This window comes from Elephas maximus, chromosome 27, assembly GCF_024166365.1.
Source record: "Elephas maximus indicus isolate mEleMax1 chromosome 27, mEleMax1 primary haplotype, whole genome shotgun sequence".
Classification (NCBI taxonomy): Eukaryota; Metazoa; Chordata; class Mammalia; order Proboscidea; family Elephantidae; genus Elephas; species Elephas maximus.
In genome coordinates, this window is record NC_064845.1 from 6,312,317 (window position 1) to 6,332,786 (window position 20,470).

General features: G+C 41.1%; 1 protein-coding gene across 6 annotated transcripts in view; it reads right to left on the minus strand.

The window, feature by feature from the left end:
- Positions 1-20,470, minus strand: part of FBXL2 (F-box and leucine rich repeat protein 2) — a 110,676-nt gene that overhangs the window by 16,852 nt on the left and 73,354 nt on the right. For 5 of the 6 annotated variants that reach the window (XM_049871170.1, XM_049871169.1, XM_049871173.1 and 2 more), the window contains 5 exons: positions 14,019-14,087; positions 13,823-13,918; positions 12,777-12,903; positions 12,577-12,651; positions 10,906-11,036 (listed from right to left, as the gene is read on the minus strand). In XM_049871170.1, the coding sequence (XP_049727127.1) occupies positions 10,906-11,036; positions 12,577-12,651; positions 12,777-12,903; positions 13,823-13,918; positions 14,019-14,087 (498 nt within the window). Of the gene's footprint in view, positions 1-10,905; positions 11,037-12,576; positions 12,652-12,776; positions 12,904-13,822; positions 13,938-14,018; positions 14,088-20,470 lie in introns of all 6 variants that reach the window. The other variant, XM_049871174.1, reaches the window with a different exon arrangement.

Genomic DNA, 20,470 nt, shown 5'->3' on the forward strand with positions numbered 1-20,470 from the left:
TTTTTCCTTCTTTTAGCACTTCAAATGTATCATTCCTTTGCCTTCTGGCCTTCAATGTTTCTGAGGCAAAACTGACACTTATCTCATTGGGGACCCTTTGTGTGTGATTGTTTGCTTCTCTCTCACTGTTTTTATAGGATTCTGTATCTTTACTTTTTCAGAGCCTGATTGTGATGTGTCTCAGCGTAGCTCTCTTTGGGTTTATCCTGCTTGGAGTTCTCTGAGCTTCTTGGATTTGTAGATTCATGTCCTTCATCAGACTAGGGAAATTTTCTCTCATTATTTCTTCAAATACTCTTTCTGTTCCTTTCTGATCTCCTTCTGGAATTCCCATGATGCATGTATTAGTTCTCTTGCTGTCCCATAATTCCATTAAAATGTGCTCAGTCTTCTTGAGCCTCTGTTCTTACTGCTCTTCAGCCTCTGTAATTTCAACTATTTTATCCTCTAATTTGCTGCTTCTTTCTAATCTGTTGTTAAATCCTCCCATTGTGCTTCTCATTTCAGTTATTGTGCCTTTCAGTTGCAATATTTCTGTTCAGTTTATGTCTTTTTTAAGGATCTTCATTTCTTCTTATTGTTTTCCTTATTCTTTTTACATCTTGTCTATGTTTTCCCTTAACTCTTTAATTATGTTTACCATTGTTATATCCTTCCATTCTCTTCATTATTTGGTCTTCCATAGATGTGCTTTCACTCTTTTTGTCATGTTCCCTTGGATAGGCCATCATTTCTCTTTGTATATCTTGTGATTTTTTTGTTGGGGAATTGAAATTTTCAAGGGTGTTAAGTTTCTCAGTTCTCCTCAGCATTTACTGTTTTGCCTGCACTACTTTCTGCAAAAAATATCTCTTCGGTGGGCAGAGCCTTCAGTCTTTGTTTACCATTTCCTCCCCTTCTCTGTGATAGCTCCTCTTCCCTTCCTGGTTTAATTACAATTCAAAAGTTCCAGATCTCATCTTTCAATTTTCAATGTCTCCCAAACATACCAGAGAACACACTATGGTCAGTCAGTCTGCCAACAGGCACCACCACTCAGGTGATATACTGAGCACTAATCAATCTGTCAAAGTGGGGGTTCAGTCCCCTCCCGCTGGTTATTACTCCCTTCCCTTCTCTGTTTCTGTAACCACTTTTCAGTCAGAAAACCCACACACAGCAAGCCCCCTTCAGGGCTGGGTGTTGCCCTCTGGTTTTGCCTGAGGCTTTCTTCCCTGCTGTGTTGGGGCTGCTTATATCTGAGCTGGCATTCAGGGGAGGCACAGGCAGAGTTTCCTCTATTTCAGGAGGAGGAGTCAATCCCCACATTTTGAGGACTGGATTCGTGTTGATTCTTACTCACATCCATATACTATTAAAATAAATCGTAGAAACTGTCCCTGAGGAAGCCCAGACATTAGACTTTCTAGGCAAAGATTTTAAATTGACTAATGTTAAGAGCTTGGCTGCCAATCAAAAGGTCGGCTGCTTGAATCCACCAGCCACTCCTTGGAAACCCTATGGAGCAGCTCTACTCAGTCCTATAGGGTTGCTATTAGTTGGAATCAGCTTGACAGCAACAGGTTTGGTTTTTTTGTTTTGGAATGTAAATATGCTCAGAGAGCTAAGGAAACCATGTACAAAGAACTAAAGGAAATCATGAGAATGATGTCTTACCAAATAAAGAATATCAATAAGAGAGAGACATATTAAAAAAAAAAAAAAACTAGAAATTTTGGAGCTGAAAAGTAAAGTAAAAAAAAAAAAAACTAGTGGACTAAAACAGCAGATCTGAACAGAGAAAAGAAAGAGTCAGTAAACTTGAAGACAGGGCAACTGATTATTCAGTCTGAGGAACAGAAAGAAAAAAGAATAAAGAAAAATAACAGAGCCTAAGAAACCTGTGGGATGCCATCAAGCCTATCAAGACATGCAAGATGAGAGTCCCAGAAGGAGAGGAGAGAGAAAAAGAGGAAGAAGTATTTCCAGAAATAATGGGTGAAATTTTCCTAAATTTGAAGACATGAATCTACACATCCAAGAAGCTCAAAAAAATTCCAAGTAGGATAAACTCAGAGAGATCCACACTGAAGGCATACTATAATTAAATTATAGAAAACCAAAGAGAATCTTGAGAGCAGCAAGAGGGAAGAGACTCATAATGTACAATAGATACTCAGTATGATTATTCATTAGAAATCCTGGAGGCCAGAAGGCAGTGGGATGACATTCAAAGTGCTGAAAGAAAAACCCAAAACTGTTCACCAAGAATTCTATGTCTGGCAAAACTGTCCTTCAAAAATGACATTTCTAATGAACAGAAGCTGCGGAAGCTTTTCACTAGTAAATTTATCCTAAAAGAAATGCTAAAGAGAGTGCTTCAGTAGGAAATAAATGGACATTGAAACAGCAACTTGAATCTACATGAAGAGATACAGAACACTGGTAACAGTAATCAAATAAGTAAATATAAAAGCCAATATTATTGTATTTTTGGTTTGTTTCTTATCTGACTTAAGAGACAACTGCATAAAATGATTATAAACCTGTGTTGATGGGCACTCAAAGTATAAAGATGTACTTTGGTAATATAACATAAAATTGGGTGGACAGCTATCCAGGAGTTTTACATGTTTGTGCTCCTCAAAGAGGTATGTTCAAGTCTAACCCCTGCTATCTGTGAATGTCACCTTATTTGGAAATAAACTCTCTGCAGATGGAGTTAGTTAACACGAGGTCATACTAGAGTAGCGTGGGCCCTAATCCAATATATTAATTTGAACTAAATTGTTATAAATTAGGACATTAATTATTCTTTCTAGGCCAACCACTAAGAACCTAAAAAATATATAGAAAGGAAACAAGAAGGAAATCAAAATGATACATTAGAAAATATCTACTAAACACAAAAGAAGGCAATAAGGGAGGAACTAGCGGGAGAAAGATGTGGCAGTTGGCTTCTGTAAAGATTACAGCCTTGGAAACCCTATGGGGCAGCTCTACTCTGTTCTATAGAGTAGCTAGGAATCGGAATTGACTCAACAGCAATGGGTAATGGAGGAACTGGAGAACAAAAATGATATGAGACATCTGGAAAACAAATAGCAAAATGGTGAAAATAAGTCCTTCCTTTTTAGTAAGTATATTAAATGTAAATAGATTAAAATCTCCAGTTAAAAGGCAGACACTGGCAGAAGGGACTTAAAAAACAAACAGAATCAAACTATGATTCACCTTTATGCTCTGTACAAGAGACTCAAATAGCCAAACAGACTGAGAGTAAAGGGTGGAAAAAGATATTCCATGCAGACAGTAGCCAAAAGAGAGCCGGAGTGGCTGTATTATCACACAAAACGGACTTGAAGACAAGGAAGGATATTATCTAATAAGGATCAATTCATCAAAAGATGTAACAATGGTAAACATATATGTATTCCCCTGCAAAAAACAAAAACCCTGTTGCTGTCAAGCTGATTCTGACTCATGGTGCCCCCATATTTCAGGGTAGAATTGCGTTCCACTAGTTTTCAGTGGCTGTAATCTTACAGAAGTAGATTGTCAGGCCTGTATTCCATGGCACCACTGCGTTGATTCCAACCATCAACCTTTCGGTTAGTAGCTCAAGTGCAAATCATTTGTGCCACTCAGGGATCTTAAAAACCAGTTGCCATTAAAGTTAACTTTGACATAACGCGAATCCATGCGTGTCTGAGTGGAAGTGTGGTCAATATAGTTTTCAGTGGTTCATTTTTCCAATGTAGATCGATAAGCCTTTCTTCTAAGGTGGATCAAACTTCAAGCTTTTCAGTTATCAGTCCAGCACCTTAAACATTTGCACTACCCTAAGGACTCCAGAACAGTTGCTGTCCCGTTGATTCCAACTAATGGTGAAACCATGTGTGTCAGAGTAGAACTGGACACTATAGAGTTTTCCATGGCTGTGATCTTTTGGAAGTATATAGCCAGGCTTTTCTTCTGAGGTGCCTCGGTGGATTCAAACTGCCACCCTTTGGGGGAGTCACCCAGCATGTAACTGTTTGTGCCACTCAAGGATACTACCAAAAACAGAGTGCCAAATACCTGAACGAAAGAACTGAAAGGGAAATAGTTGTACAATAATAGTTGGAGACTTCAATACCCTACTTTGAATAATAGATAGAACAAGTGTACAGAAGATCGATAAGGAAACAGAGGACTAAAACAACACTATAAACCAACTAGACCTAACAGACAAATATAGAACACTCTACCCAACAGAACACACATTCTTTTCAAGTGCTCTTGGAACATTCTCCATGTTGGGATAGACCCTGACCATATGTGAGGCCACAGAACAAGTCTCAATAAATTTAAAAAGACTGAAATCATATGAAGTGTCTTCTCCAGCCTCAATGGAATGAAATTAGAAATCAAAGCAGAAGAAAAATTGGAAAATTCACAAATATGTGGAAATTAAACAATACATTCTTTAAAAAAAAAATGGATCAAAGAAGAAGTCACAAGGGAAATTAGAAAAACACTTTAAGATGAATGAAAAGGAAAACACAACACACCAATACTTACAGGACACAGCAAAGGCAGTGCTCACAGGAAAACTTATAGCTGTAAATGTTTACATTAAAAAAAGAATAAAGAGAGATCTCAAACCAATAACCTAACCTTCAACTTAAACAACTAGAAAAAGAAAAGCAAAGTAAATCTAAAGCAAGCAGAGGGAAGGAAATGATGACGATTAGAGGAGAGATAAACAAAGTAGAGAATACAAAAACAATAGAGACTTTGAATAGATCAGCAATTGACAGAACTTTAGCCAGACGACTAAAGAAAAGAGAGAGAAGACTTAAATTATAAAGTCAGAAAGTCAGGACATCACTTCCAACCTTACAAAAATAAAAAGGATTGTAAGAGAATACTATGAACAATTGTATGCCAACAAATTAGATAACCTAGATGAAATGAACAAATTCCTAGAAACACACAAATACCCAAATGGAGTCCAGAAGACATGGAACATCTCAATAGAGCTTTACAACTGAAGTGACTGAATCAATAATTAAAAAGCTTCCAACAAAGAAAAGCTCAGGACCAGATTGGCTTTATTTATGAATTAACCCCAATCTTTCTAAAACTGTTCCCAAAAAACAGAAGAGGAGGGAACATTTCCAACTCATTCTAGAGGCTCATATTACTTTGCTATCAGAGCCAGAGTAGGACATCACGAGAAAAGAAGACTACAGACCAATATCCCTAATGAATACCAAAAAAAGAAAAAACTCATTGCCATCAAGTTGATTCTGACTCATAACAACCCTAATGAATACTGATGTAAAAATCGTCGACAAAGTATTAGGAAGCCGAATTTAGCAGCATATTGAAAGGAGTATACATATATTAAAAGGATAAAGACCAAGTGGGAGAAATATATGGGAGAGTCAATATAAGGAAATCAGTGTAAGACATTACATTAACAGGATGAAAGGAAAAAAATGTGATCACATCAATTGATGCAGAAAAAGCATATGACAAATCTAACATCCTCTCAGGATAAAACACTCAGAGCACTAGTAACAGATGGCAACTTCCTCAACCTGATAAAGGACATCTATGCAAAACCCACAGTTAACCTCATAGTTAACGGTGAAAGGCTGAAGGCTTTTCCCCTAAGATCAGGAATAAGACAAGGATGTCTACTCTCACTACGTGCATTCAACACTGTACTGGGGTTTCTCACCAAGGCAACGAGACAAGAAATAAAGGGTACTGAAATTGGAAAGGAAGAATAAAAACTCTATTTGCAGATGAGATGACTTTATATACAGAGAATCCTAAAGAATTCACAAAAAGACTATCACAGCTAATAAACAAATTCAGCAAAATTACAGGCAGAAATATCAACACACAAAATTAAGCTGTATTTCTACACGCTAGCAATGAACAATCCAGAAGGAAATTAAGACAACAATTCCATTTACATTAGCACCAAAATAATAAAACACTTAGGAATAAATTTAAGCAAGGAGGAATAAGACTTACACACTGAAAGCTATTTAAATACTGTGGAAAGAAATTGAAGAAGACCTAATAGATGGAAAGGCGTTCTGTGTTTATGTACTGGAAGACTTAATATTGCTAAGATGGCAATACTACCCAAAGCAATCTACAGAGTCACTGCAATCTCTATCAAAATCCAAATAGCTTTTTTTTTTTAATACACAAATGAAGAAGCTGATTCTAAAACGCATAATTTAGATTAACATTCATAAAATTGTAGGGGACCCCAAAAAGCTAAACAATATTGAAAAAAGAAGAAAAACTTGAAGGACTCACACTTCATGATTTCAAAATTTACTACCAAACTGTAGTAATCAAAATAGTGTAGTACTGGCATAAGGACAGACATATATCAACGCAACAGAACTGAGAGTACAAAAATACACCTGTTCATCTATAGCCAACAGGTTTTCAACAAGGGTGCCAAGATCAGTCAAGGAGGAAAACAACAGTCTTTTCAACAAACGGTGCTGGGACAACTGGATTTCCACATGTAAAAAATGAAGCTGGACCCCTACCACATACCATATACAAAAATCAGCTCAAAATGGGATCAAAATCTTAAACTTAAGAATTAAAACTACGAAACTCTTAGGAGAAAACACAGGGCTAAATGCTCATAGCTTCAAATTTGGCAATGGATTCTTACATACGGCACCAAAAGCATAAGCAACCAGAGAAGGAACCAGTAAGTTGAACTTCATCAAAATTAAAAACTTCTGTGTATCAAAGGACACCATCATTAAATGAGATGACAACACACAGGCTGGGAGAACGTATGTGCAAATCTGAGGAGGGTATGTGTTACTAGTGGGTGACGTCAAGTCGGTTCCAACTCATAGGGACCCTGTGTACAACAGAAGAAAACAGTGCCCAGTCCTGCACCATCCACACAATCCTTGTTATGCCTTAGTCTACTGTTGTAGCCACTGCGTGAGTCCACCTCGTTGAGGATCTTCCTCTCTTCCACTGACCCTCTACTTCACCAAGCATGATGCCCTTCTCCATAGACTAGTCCCTCCTGATAACATGTTCAAAGTATGTGAGACACAGTCTCACCATCCTTGCTTCTAAGGAACATCTGGCTGTATTTCTTCCAAGACAGATTTGTTCCTTCTTTTGGGAGTCCATGGTATACTCGCTATTCTTTGCGGACACCATAATTCAAAGGTGTCAATTCTTTGGTCTTCCTTACTCATTGTTCAGCTTTTGCACGCATATGAGGTGACTGACCATGGCTTGGGTCAGGCGCACCTTAGTCTTCAAGGTGACATCTTTGCTTTTCAAAACTTTAAAGAGGTCTTTTGCAGCAGATTTGCCAAATGCAATGCATTGTTTGATTTCTTGACTGCTGCCTCTATGGGTATCGATTGTAGATCCAAGTAGAGGAAGTCCTTGACAACTTCAATCTTTTCTCCATTTATCATGATGTTGCTTATTGGTCCAGTTGTGAGGATTTTTGTTTTCTTTATGTGTAGGTATAATCCATACTGAAGGCTGTAGTCTTTGATCTTCATCAGTAAGTGCTTCAAGTTCTCTTTACTTTCAGCAAGCAAGTTTATGTCATCTGCATAACACAGGTTGTTAATGAGTCTTCCTTGAATCCTGATGCCTTGTTCATCATATAGACCAGCTTCTCAGATTATTTGTTCAGCATACAGATTGAACAAGTATGGTGAAAGGATACGACCCTGATGCACACCTTTCCTGACTTTAAACCACACAGTATCCCCTTGTTCTGTTCAAACAACTGCCTCTTAATCTAAAAGATGAGGATCTAGTATCCAGAAAATGTAAAGAGCTCTTACAACAGTGCAATCACAAAATCAATACCCAACTAAAAAAACAGGCAAAAGCCTGGACAAAACATTTCTTCAAAGAAGATATACAAATTGCCAATAAGCACATGAAAGGATTCTCAATATTATCCATTAGGGAAATGTAAATCAAAACCACGATGAGACACCATGTCACACGTATTAGGATGGCTGTAATTAGAAAAATGGAAAATAAGGAGTGTTGGTCAGGATGTGGAGAAACTGGAACCATTAGACATTCCTGGTGGCAATATAAGATGGTACCGCCTCTGAGGAAAACAGTTTGGCAATTATTCAAAAAGTTAAAAACAGAATTACTATATGATCCAGCAGTTCCACTCCTAGGTATATATCTAAGACAATTAAAAACATATGTCCACACAAAAAATTGTACACAAATGTTTACAGCAGCATTATGAACACATGTGTACAACAGCCAAAAAGTAAAGATAACTGAGACGTCCATTAACTGATGACTGGATGAACAAAATGTGTTATATACACACAATGGAATATTACTCAGCCATAAAAAGGAATGAAGTGTTATCCATACTGCAACATGTACGAACCTGGAAAACATCCTATTAAGTGAAAGAAGTCAGTTAGCACAGGCCACATATTGTTTTTGACTCCATTTACCACATTTTTAGGCAAATAGTGTGCGCGTTCTGCATTTGTTTGCTGGCCATGCCCTCCCCCCTCCCTGAGGTATTTTTGTAAACGTGCTAATTTTTTTTTTTTTACAGCAACATGTGGATAAGAATTGGTATGACGGTGCTTGTGAGGGAGCCTTGTGGAGGGAGGGTGCAGCCGGCAAACAAATGCAGAAGGCACGCGTTGTATGCATAAATATATGGTATATGAAATATCCAGAATATGCAAATCAGTAGAGACAGAAAACAGATTACTGATTACCAAAAAAAAAAAAAAAAACCCCAAAACCCATTGCCATCGAGTCGACTGCAATCCGCAGTGACCCTGTAGGGCCCCACAGAGTTTCCAGGGCTGTAGATCTTTACGGAAGCAGCCTGCCACATCTTTCTTCCACGGAGCCCCTGGTGGATTCAAACAACTGACCTTCTGGTTAGCAACCAAGTGCTTAACCACTGTGCTGCCAGCGCTCCTCCAGTGGTTGCCAGGGGTTAGGATTTCAGTTTATTTGAATCCACAATCAACATGCATAGAAGCAGCAGTTAAGAAATCAAACAACATATGCACGGGGCAAATCTGCTACAAAAGACCTCTTTAAGGTGTGAAAAAGCAAAGATGTCACTTTGAGAACTAAGCTGCACCTGACCCAAGCCATGGTATTTTCAATTGCCTCACATGTATGTGAAAGCTAAACAATGACTAAGAAAGACCAAAGAAGAATTGATGCCTCTGAATTACGGTGTTGAAGAATATTGAATATACCACGGACTGCCAGAAGAACGAACAAATCTGTCTTGGAAGAAGTACAGACAGAATTCTCCAGAGAAGGGAGGACGGTGAGACTTCATCTCACATACTCTGGACATGTTATCAGGAGGGCCCAGTCCCTGGAGAAGGTCATCATGCTTGGTAAAGTGGAGGGTCAGCAAAACAGAGGAAGACCGTCAACGAGATGGACTGACACAGTGGCCTCAACAAAGGCTCAAGCCTAACAACAATTGTGAGGATGGCACAGGACCAGGCAGTGTTTTGTTCTGCTGCACACAGGGTTTCTACGAGTCAGAGCCAACTCAATGGCACCTAACTACAATGACAGGGGTGGGGAAAGAGAAGAATGAGAAGCGGCTGCTCAACGGGTATGACGTTTCTTTCTGGGGTGATGAAAATGTTCTGAAATTAGACAGTGATGATTGCACAATATTGTGACTATACTAAAAGTCACTGAATTGTACACTTCAAAATAGTTACAATGGCTCATTTTATATTATATAAATTTTATCTAAAAAAACTGATATGTAACTGGTATATGTATGAGAGAAGATCAGTTTTATTGCTATGTGAAGAATAAGAAAACAAGTATTTTTCTTTCCTGCCTCTTGTATATGGGTTAAGATTATTGGCTCTGTAGTTAAACTACTGGTTTGAGTTGTAGTTTTACATCTTACTCATCATATGAGCCAGGATATGTTATGTAATTTTCTATGAGTCTCTGTCTTCTGCAAAACAGATGAGAACAAGAGTACCTAACTCAAAGAGATACAGTGAGGATTAAGTGAAACAATGCTGATCAAGTGCCAAGCACAGGGCTGAACATACATGAGCACGAATGATGTTACTATTATCAGTACTGTTCTTACGCTTAGAGTTTTAATATTCACAACTAGTAAAGATAAGTCTCTGGGTGGTCCAAAGAGCTAACACACTACCAACCGAGAGGCTGGAGGCTGGAGGCCACCCGGAGGTGCCTCTGGAGAGAGGCCTGGTGATCTACTTCCAGAAAATCAGCTGCTGAAAACCCTGGGGAGCACAGTTCTACTCGGACACACATGGGGACACACACGGGGACACACATGGGGTCGCCATGAGTCGGAAGAGACTCGGTGCAACTCCAACAAGATATGATAACTTACCCAGAGAATCAGAAAATCAATCACTATCGGTTAAAACAAAAACTTTTTTTTTTTCTTCCTGTGAGGGGAAGATGATAAATATGAAGGCGGTCATGACTTTTTCTCCTTTTCTGCTCATTTAGCAGTGGGTTTAGAGGAGAACCTGGTGACATTTGGATGTGGGCCTATGAGGTCACACTGATGCGCTGAGTAACCCAGGATGAGGCCATTCAGGTGGGTAAATGTACGAAATCCATCAAGAAATTAAGGCTCGGATTCCTCGGTGGTGGATATTACACTCCTCTCCAGGTATACTCCGAAATGAACTTCCCCCACCCCCAACAAAAGCTAACAACCACCACCGCTACCATCACCTATGCCACTTGCTGGCAAGCCTTTCCTCTTCTGCATGTCCTTCAAGGCCACCTCCTCCCGGAGAAAGCCCTCCTGGGCAGCCCAGCCACGCTCCAAGTCCAGCCAAGCTCTGAACAGTAAAGGGGAGGGCTTGGCGTACTCACTGAAGTCTCGGGCAGTTCAGACCCAGGGCCGTAAGAGACGCGTCCGTGAGGCTGCTGCAACCAGAAACGCAGAGAGCCTGCAACTGGTGGCAGCCTCTGCAGATCTGCACCACACCTTCGTCCGTGATGAGCTGGGGAAGACATCACAGGAAGAAAACCATCAGTTCCGGACTAGGAGCAGAGAAACAGCATCGACTGTGCTCAACCCGTTTTGGTTGCCTGTTACCTGGCATTTCCTCCTAATAATTTAAACAAAATAAAGAGAGGTATGGGCAGAGTCGTTTTTGTGCCACCTCGGAACAACTTGAAAATACTCTAGCGTTACTAACCCAAAAAACTAAGGAAAAGTGAAAGTTTAAAATCTGATTTTTCCTCTGGAGTCATCAAAACAGATATAGATTTTTTTTTTAAGGAACAATTTATAAAATTATGTTAAAAATCAGATGGAATTAAGATCTCAAAAAGACTTGCCTAGCTAAGTGGCATATTATCTTTTGGTTCAATTTCTACAAATTAATGCTCTAGACAGCCACCATAAAAAAAAAAAATTTACAATACTATATTTTTTATTACAGTATTTATAAAATATTATTTCCTCATATTTTAAAAAATAGGAAAATTAAATCAATCACTAAATTATTGATAAATGGCTTAGAATTCTATTAACTCAGCCATGAAGGGTCAAAACAATAAGTTAAATATACTAATGTATGTAGAAATATACATGCGCACTTATATTTCAAGTCATCCGCCACTGCCATCTTACATGCAATTCAAGGTCCTGTTTTTGAACAGTTCAGGTCAATAAGGTCAAAATTTGTCCAGAAACAGTTTCTCTATTGTCAGGCACCATCAGGGAATCTAAAGATTCACGAGTTATTAATTAAAAGCTGAACACGAGGGATTCCTCTCACGTTTCTGAAAATCTACGCTCCCCTTGGGAAGCCTGGTAGGACGGAGCAAACACGCTTTTCGACGATCACTACTCCCAGTAACGATGGAGGAGGAGCAACAGTCTCTCACAGGCTAATGGCGTTTGCTTTTGCACACGCTTTTTTTTTTCTTCTTCTTTGTTTTTCAAAGTATTTGCACATCAGTTACTTCACCTTTGGAGCCCTGATGGCACAGTGGTTAAGAGCTCAGCCGCTAACCAAAAGCTCGAATCCACCAGCTGCCCTGTGGAAACCCTATGGGGCAGCTCTGCTCTGTCCTATAGGGTTGCTATGAGTCGGAGTCAACTCGACAGCAACGGGTTTGTTTTTTTTTTAGTTTTTATCCACTGAGAAAATGTGAGAGTTATCATCAGCCTCAATTTATAAGTGGGTTATCATGAATTGTCCAAGTCTTCCAACTAGTTAGTGGCTACCTCAGAACATTCTTGACATCTTTCCCAACATCGTTAAAAAATACACTGAGACCCCAATCTACATTCTTTTTAGGGGAAATGTCAGAGGCTTGGTGCCGAGCATTAACGCCTTTTGGTTGTTGTTCTTTCATCTCCTGGCAGATTAACGGGTCATCTCAGGGCACAGAAGGAGAGGTTGGGTGTGGTGAGCGTGGCCGTTCCCATCACCTCACCTGCCTGGGGTGCTCATAGTCGTGGCAGGAGCAGATTCCTGAGGGAGGGAACATGGAGTAGGATGGCGCTCACAGGAAAGGCATGCTACTTACTGAGCAGGACTGTAAGTTGAGGCTCACAAGCTCGTGGCAGTAATTCTGAATGTGTTTCAGGGCTTCGTCTTCTAACTGAGTGAACAAAGTAAACAGAAGAAGAATGCAATCCAGGTAAGGGACATGTAACAGCAAGCTCTCTGGTGAAGTCCCCACACCTAACCCATAAGATGAATGCAGCTGTGTTGACCCCTTGTTACCTGAGTGCAGCCCCTCAGGAGCAGTGCTTTCAGGCCGCGACAGCCTCGCACCAATGCCTCGATGCCATCCTTCGTGATCTGATCACACCAAGAGAGATTCAGGTACTCCAGGTTTCGGCAGCCCTCACTGAGAGAAGAACAAACAAACAAAATTGCTCATGTGCAGTCTATCCTGTAGAGAGCTGATTACTAACTTTAAGTTTAGTACATCACAAGCAATTCAGGGGGAAAAGCACCCATGTGACTTGCTAGAGTTGCCCACTTTCCTGCTCTAATGAGACCATTAGGCAAGTTCCAAACACCCCAGAATATTCACAGTTTGGGGAACTATTTCTCTCTTTTTTTTATTGTACTTTAGATGAAAGTTTATAGAACTAGTTTCTCATTACACAGTTAGTACACATATTGTTTTATGACATTGGTTAACAACCCCACAACATGTCCACACTCTTCCTTCTCAACCTTGGGTTCCCCATTACCAGCTTTCCTGTTCCCTCCTGCCTTCTAGTCCTTACTCCTGGGCCAGTGTGCCCCTTTAGTCTCATCTTGTTTTATGGGCCTGTCCAATCTTTGGCTGAAGGGTGAACCTCAGGAGTGACTTCATTACTGAGCTGAAGGAGTGTCTGGAGCCCATACTCTCAGGGTTTCTCCAGTCTCTGTCAGGCCAGCAAGTCTGATCTTTCTTTTTGAGTTAGAACTTTTTCTACATTTTTTCTCCAGCTTTGTTCAGGACCCTGTACTGTGATCCTTGTCAGAGCAGTCAGTGGTGGTTGCCGGGCATAGTTGTACTGGACTCAGTCTGGTGGAGGCTGTGGTAGACGTGGCCCATTAGTCCTTTGGACTAACCTTTCCCTTGTATCTTCAGTTTTCTTCACTCCTCCTTGCTCCCGAAGGGGTGAGACCAGTGGAGTATCCTAGATGGCCGCTCACAGGCTTCTAAGACCCCACAGGCTACTCACCAAAGTAGAACATCTTTATAAACTATGTTATGCCAGTTGAGCTAGATGGAACTATTTCTCTTAACCACAAACAGCAGGCACACGTACCTGATGCCCTTCAAGGAGCTATTTGTAATGGACACGCAGGAGGTCAGGTCCAGGTGTTTCAGCTTGGAACAGAACCTGCTGAGGCTGTAACACGTGCTGTAAGAGAGCAGACAAACTAAAGATATTTTCAACCACATTTCTTTCCCATCACTCTCCCCATGGCTATCCAGTCACCACACTAAGCCACACTACCTACCTGTCACTGATTTTTGTGCATCCATTGAGGTTTAAATGTTCGATGTTCTGGCAGTTCTGAGCAAAGGTCCTAAAACGAGAAGACATTTTTAAAATTCCCTCAGGAGTGATGCAAGGTGCTGGGCAGGCACTAGAGGGCAGGTGTCCACACCCAGAACAGTGCTTCTCACACTTCAATGAACACGCGGATCATCCGGGGCTCCTGTCTCAGTGCAGGTTCTGATAGTAGATCTGGGGTAGGACTGGACAGCCTACTTTTCTAAGCAGCTCCCAGGTGATCCAGTGCTGCTACCCCAGGCCCCACACTTGGAGAAACAAGGCTCTAGATTGACGACCTAGGTCCTGACTCTCCTTTGCCCACTCCTTGTTCAGTCATCTGAGAATTGAGCCCTGGCTCCCTGTTCCTCCCTTTCTACAGGAAAATTATTTTGAAGTGAGAGTGCCAAATCTTTCTTGTACTGTGCCATGCCACGACTCAGTTCCCACGGAGACTTTCTGGAGAAACCATCTCTGGCCACTGATATGGGACAGTAGTTGATCAATTTACTGGTGAGGATGTGGAGGCATGAGGGGCAACTTTCTCATGACTGGTTGGTAGCAAGGCCAGAAGCAGAAAATCAAACATCTCCTATCTGCCACTCACTGCTTAGCATAGTCAGCAAGGGCTGGCGGATGTCACCTGCATCTTCCTGAAATGCAGCTTCGACTCATCTTATAGGACCAATCCTGACTCTACTGCAGGTTATTCAAAAGCCTCCAAAACCTGTCCTCAGAATCCCTGCGCCCTTATCTGCTCCTTCTACCCCGCACACTGCAGGGAGGGGAGCCAAGGTGGAGCCTGGTGGACTCCTTGTGTTGAGGCGATGGAGTTGCCTAGAAAGACCAAGGCAGCTAGAATTAGCAAAGCACAATGTTGGAGTGGAGAAAAGTGCATGGACAGAGAACTCCAGAGATCTGCAGAGAGTCTCCTCAAGAATTCAGCAGAGTACTGACTGGCACGGGCACGTGAGAAAACTACTCAAGGCCAGGGAAAGGACTGACCAAAAGCATTAGTGGGAACAATAGCCAAAGCTCACCCAGGGTCAGGAATAGTGCCCAACCCCGCCAGTTAAGAGTGAAAAACCTAAGAATTCATGAGGCACTGCGTGGAGTAATTAACAAGAGTCTTGGTTCAGGAACGGTGCACAATTATCCCTAGAGTAAACACTGATTTGGTCCTATCTAACAAATCTTAAAAGCAAAACCTGAAAGGAATTATTTCTAAGTAACTTAACTGCATCCCAGAACAAAACTCAAGAATATTGATGTTGTTGTTAGGTGCCGTCAAGTCGGTTCCGATTCATAGCCATCCTGTGTACAACAGAACAAAACACTGCCCAGTCCTACACCACCCTCACAATCATTGTTATGCTTGAGTTCATTGTTGCGGCCACTGTGTCAATCCATCTTGATGAGGGTCTTCCTCTTTTTCACTGACTCTCTACTTTACCCAAGCATCACGTCTTTCTCCAGGAACTGGTCCTTCCTGTTAAGATGTCCAAAGTTTGTGAGACAATGTGTCACCATCCTTGCTTCTAAGAAGCATTCAGGCTGTCCTTCTTCCAAGACAGATTTGTTCATTCTTCTGGCAGTCCATGGTATATTCAATATTCTTCACCAACACCATAATTCAAAGGTGTAACTTCTTCTTTGGTCTTCCTAATATTCACCACCCAACAAAGTAAAATTCACAATGTCAGGCATCAAACCAAAAATTATCACACATGCAAAAAAAAGAAGGAAAATACATCCATAATGAGGGAAATATTCAATCTATCAAAACTGATCCAGAACTGACAGATACTAGAAAACTTATTATAACTGTGTTCCATAAAATACAGTTCTACGAAGCTAGAGTAAAGCTTAAGCATGTTATGAAGAGACATGAGGTATAAAAAAGATCCAAACTGAACTTTCAGATATGAAAACCACAATGGCTAAGACGAAAAACTTGCTATATGGGATTAATGGCAGACTAGACATTGTATAAGAAAAGGTTAGTGAACTTGAAGACATGGCAGTAAACTATCCAAAAGAAAACACAGAGAGAGGATGAAAAAGAAGAGAACATCACTCAACTGTGGGACAACATCAAGCAACATAAATAAACGTACTTTATTTTTACGCAAATAACGCACAGTCTTCTACGTTTGCCAACTGTGCCCTCTCGTTGCAAGGTATTTGCTTAAGCTTGCTATACTTCTCTTTTTTTATTTTAACAGCAACATGTAAAAACAAATTGGTATAATAGTGCTTACGAAAATACTCACGGGGAGGGTGCAGTTGGCAAACAAACATAGAAGGCGTGCATTATTTGTGTAAAAATACAGTGATTAGACTCTCCAAAGAAAAGGAGATAGGCGGGGGGGGGGGGGGAAGGAAGAGAAAAAATATCTGAAGAAATGGTGGCCATAAAGTTTTACAAATCTCATGAGAACTATAAACCCACAAAAATTCCTAAGCATGAGAAAAATGAAGAAAACTACACAAAGGCACATCATAATCAGTTTGCTAAAATTAGTGATAAAGAGATAATCTTTTAAAAAGTCAGAGTAAAAAGATACGTTTTGTACAGAGGAACAAAGATGAGTGCAGACTTCTCACAGGTAAACATCAAACGAGAAGACGGTGGGTTAACATCTTTAATTAACTACTGAAATTAAAAAAAAAAACAGCATAAAATTCCATACTCAGAGAAAATATCTCTCAAAAATGCAGAAAAAATAAGGACTTTTTCAGACGTAAAAAACCTGAAAGAATTCATCACCGGCAGATCCACACTACAAGAAGTGTTTAAAAAAAAAAAAAAAAAAAAAAAAATCTTCAGGCAGAAAGAAAAAGATACCAGTAGAAAATACGTTATCTACACAAAGAAACGAAGAATCCTGGAAATGGCACCTATGTGGGTGTGTGGGATTTTTTAGTTACTATTTAAACCTCTTAAAAAATATTTGACTGTGAAAACACATACACTAAAAATGTGGTGTGGAGCTCACAACACATGCAGAGCCGAAACGCATGACGACAAGAGCAAAAAGCTGATGAGGAGAAATGGGAGTGACGTGTGCTATGAGCTCAGGGTGGACCGTGGTGAGGAGGAGAAACGGAAGTGACGTGTGCTATGAGCTCAGGGTGGACCGTGGTGAGGAGGAGAAACGGAAGTGACGTATGCTATGAGCTCAGGGTAGACCGTGGTGAGGTAAAGATGGACACCACAAACCCTGGGGGGCCTGGACGGGGCAACTGGTTAAACACTCGCCTACTAACCAACAGGATGACGGTTTGCACCCACCAGAGGTGACTTGGAAGAAAGGCCTGGCAATCTCCTTCCAAAAGGTCACAGCCTTGAAACCTAAGCTAACCACGAAAATTATAAAGAATTACAGCTCAAAAGTAAAAAAAAAAAAAAGAAATAAAACCACAAAAATACTCAGCTAATTCAAAAGAAGATGGAAACAGGGAAGAAAGAATGTACAGGACAAATGGAAAACAAATAGCTAGACAGATTTAAACACTGTTGTTGTTAACTGCTGCCAATAAGCACATTAATATAAGTGCATAGTCCCACCCAGTCATTTGGTGGGAGTTACACAGATTACAAAGACCACGGCTGTTGTTGTTGTTAGGTGCTGTCAAGTCAATTCCAACTCATAGTGACCCCTGTGTACAACAGGACGGAACACTGCTGGGTCCTGTGCCGTCCTCACAATCGTTATGCTTGAGCCCATTGTTGCAGCCACTGTGTGAATCCATCTCATTGAGGGTTTTCCTCTCTTTCGCTGACCCTCTTCTTTACCAAACATGATGTCCTTCTCCAGGGACCGATCCCTCCTGATCACATGTCCAAACTATGTGAGACGAAGTCTCGCCATCTTTGCTTCTAAGGAGCATTCTGGCTGGACTTCATTCAAGACAGATTTGTTTGTTCTTTTGGCAGTTCATGATACATTCAACATTCTTCACCAACGCCATAATTCAGAGGTGTCAATTCTTCTTCGGTCTTCCTTATTTATTGTCCAGTTTTCGCATGCATATGACGCAACTGAAAACACCATGGCTTGGGTCAAGCACAAGACCAAAGACTATGGCTAGAAGGGCCATATTTATTAAGGAATTTACCGCACCGCAGGCCCCCCCAGCTCTTCTAGCCATTGGCCCTTTCATACCTGAAGGGTCAACCTGCCCCTCCCAATCATTCTACCAGTCCAAAGCAGCCATTAACAATTAGTCCTGCAGTACGGCAAAGAGTCCTCGGGGTGAGGTTACTCAGGTACCAGCTATTCAGGTCTGCTGCAGGTGTCCCTCAGATCTGGTCAGCTTCTCCAAACCTTCATCTCATCATCACCCTTCCTGGCCTCTAAGAAATTTAACCGAGAGAAGGTTATTCCCTTGCTCTGATCCTCAGGTGGTATCAGCGTAGCAAAATCTTTAAGGGGCTTTAGGTTTGGCCACTGTAATCTGGCCCAGCAGTGCTTCCCAGTCCACTCTTTCACACTTACAGCTTCTACAATTACAGTTTTTACAATCACGATTAACTCTGTTAACAATCAGCATCCATAAATGTACCATATAATCCTATGGGCATCTCCCCCCACCCTTTCTTCCCCAGACCCATTAGGAAAAGAGAAGTCTATTCAGTGGGGACCCTCCCTTGTCCCCCTCATGTTGAGTGTAAGCACGCGCACGAAAGCGTGTAAGCCAGCCACTTCATGCCTTTATCTGCCCCGTTTTTGATAGCCAATGTTTAAATTCCCCATCCCTATCAAACCAGTACTGAGGAGACAAGCACGTCCTTTGGTCTTGAAGAAATCTTCTGTTCCAGTTGTAACTATGAGTACCTGCATCCATAAGCAAAGTCCAGTCCAGAGAAAGCCATCGAATTGCAGCAATCTACACCAGCTCAAAGTGTCAAACATCTTTCTCTTCATTCGGCTGGGTTCTGGTCAGCTCATCCCCACCATCCAAGCTGGGTCATAATGGGTACCAGCTGTAGGCTCGGGAGTTCACACACACCTTCCTGCACTTCTGACTAGCCAGCCCTTTCTCTCTCTCATCCCTAGCCCCCATGGTCTAGGCCAACTAGCATCACCCATAAGCTCAGGAGTCCACACAACTCCCTGCATTTCTGACCAGCTAGCCCTTTCTCTCTCTCATCCCTAGCCCCCATGGTCTAGGCCAACGAGCATCACCCATAAGCTCAGGAGTCCACACAACTCCCTGCATTTCTGAGCAGCTAGCCCTTTCTCTCTCTCATCCCTAGCCCCCATGGGCTAGGTCAATGAGTGCCAATGGAACATGTCCAGACTCAGCCCATCTCTTCATTGCTGTACTTCCCCTACTTCCACTCATTGAGTAGATACAATTTGCCACCTCAAGTGAGTATGCCAACAGGTCTACCTGCTGATCTCAATTGCCTTCTGACCCAGGAAGCAGATTTTTCTGATGGGCATCTACATGTTCTACTCTAATATGCCCTCTAAATTCCCAGGGTGCTTTCCAGGGCCCTGCCCACACATGGAAAAGTTCCTGGGAATCACTTGGGCAGGAGCCACCCATGACATTCCACAGGTAACCAAGAACAAGTGGTTGTCGTAACCTACCCCCTCTACGATCACCAATGGAATTAAATTAGAAATCAGTAACATACAGATATCTATAAAGTCCCCAAATATCATGAGTCAAAGAAGAAATGAGAAATCAAAAGGGAAATTAGAAAGTGTTTTGAACTGAATGAAAATGAAAACACAGCATACTAGGATCTGAGAAACGCTGCTAAAGCAGTACTTCAGAGGAAATTTATGCCACTCAATTCCTACACTGGAGCCCTGGTGGCACGGTGGGTAAGAGCTCGGCTGCTCACCCAAAGGTCAGCAGTTTGAATCCCCTAGCCACTCCTTGGAAGCCCCGCGGAGCAGTTCTACCCTGTCCTATAGGGTCACTATGAGTCAGAATTGACTCGAGGGCAACCGGTTTTTAAATTCCTATGTTAGTTAAAAAAAAAAAAGTTTTCAAATCAATGATCTCTGCTTCCACTTTAAGATACTAGAAAATTAAGATCAAATGAAAACCAAATAAAAGGAAATGATAAAGATCAAAATGTAAATCAATGAATACAAAACAGAAAAACAAACAAACAAAAATCTGTAAAACCAAAAGCTGGTTCTTTGAGAATATCAATAAAATTAATAAGCTTCTAGTCAGGCTGATGGGGGTTGCAGAAGATGACGACAAAAATTGCCAGTATCGGGAATGAGAGAGGAGCTACCAGTGTACATTCTACAGATAATAAAATGGTAACAGGAGACTGTAGACAACATTATGCCAATAAATTCAAGAACTCAGATGAAATGGACGAGTCCACTGAAAGACACACACTACGAAAGATCGCTCCAGAAGAAACATATAGCCTGAAGA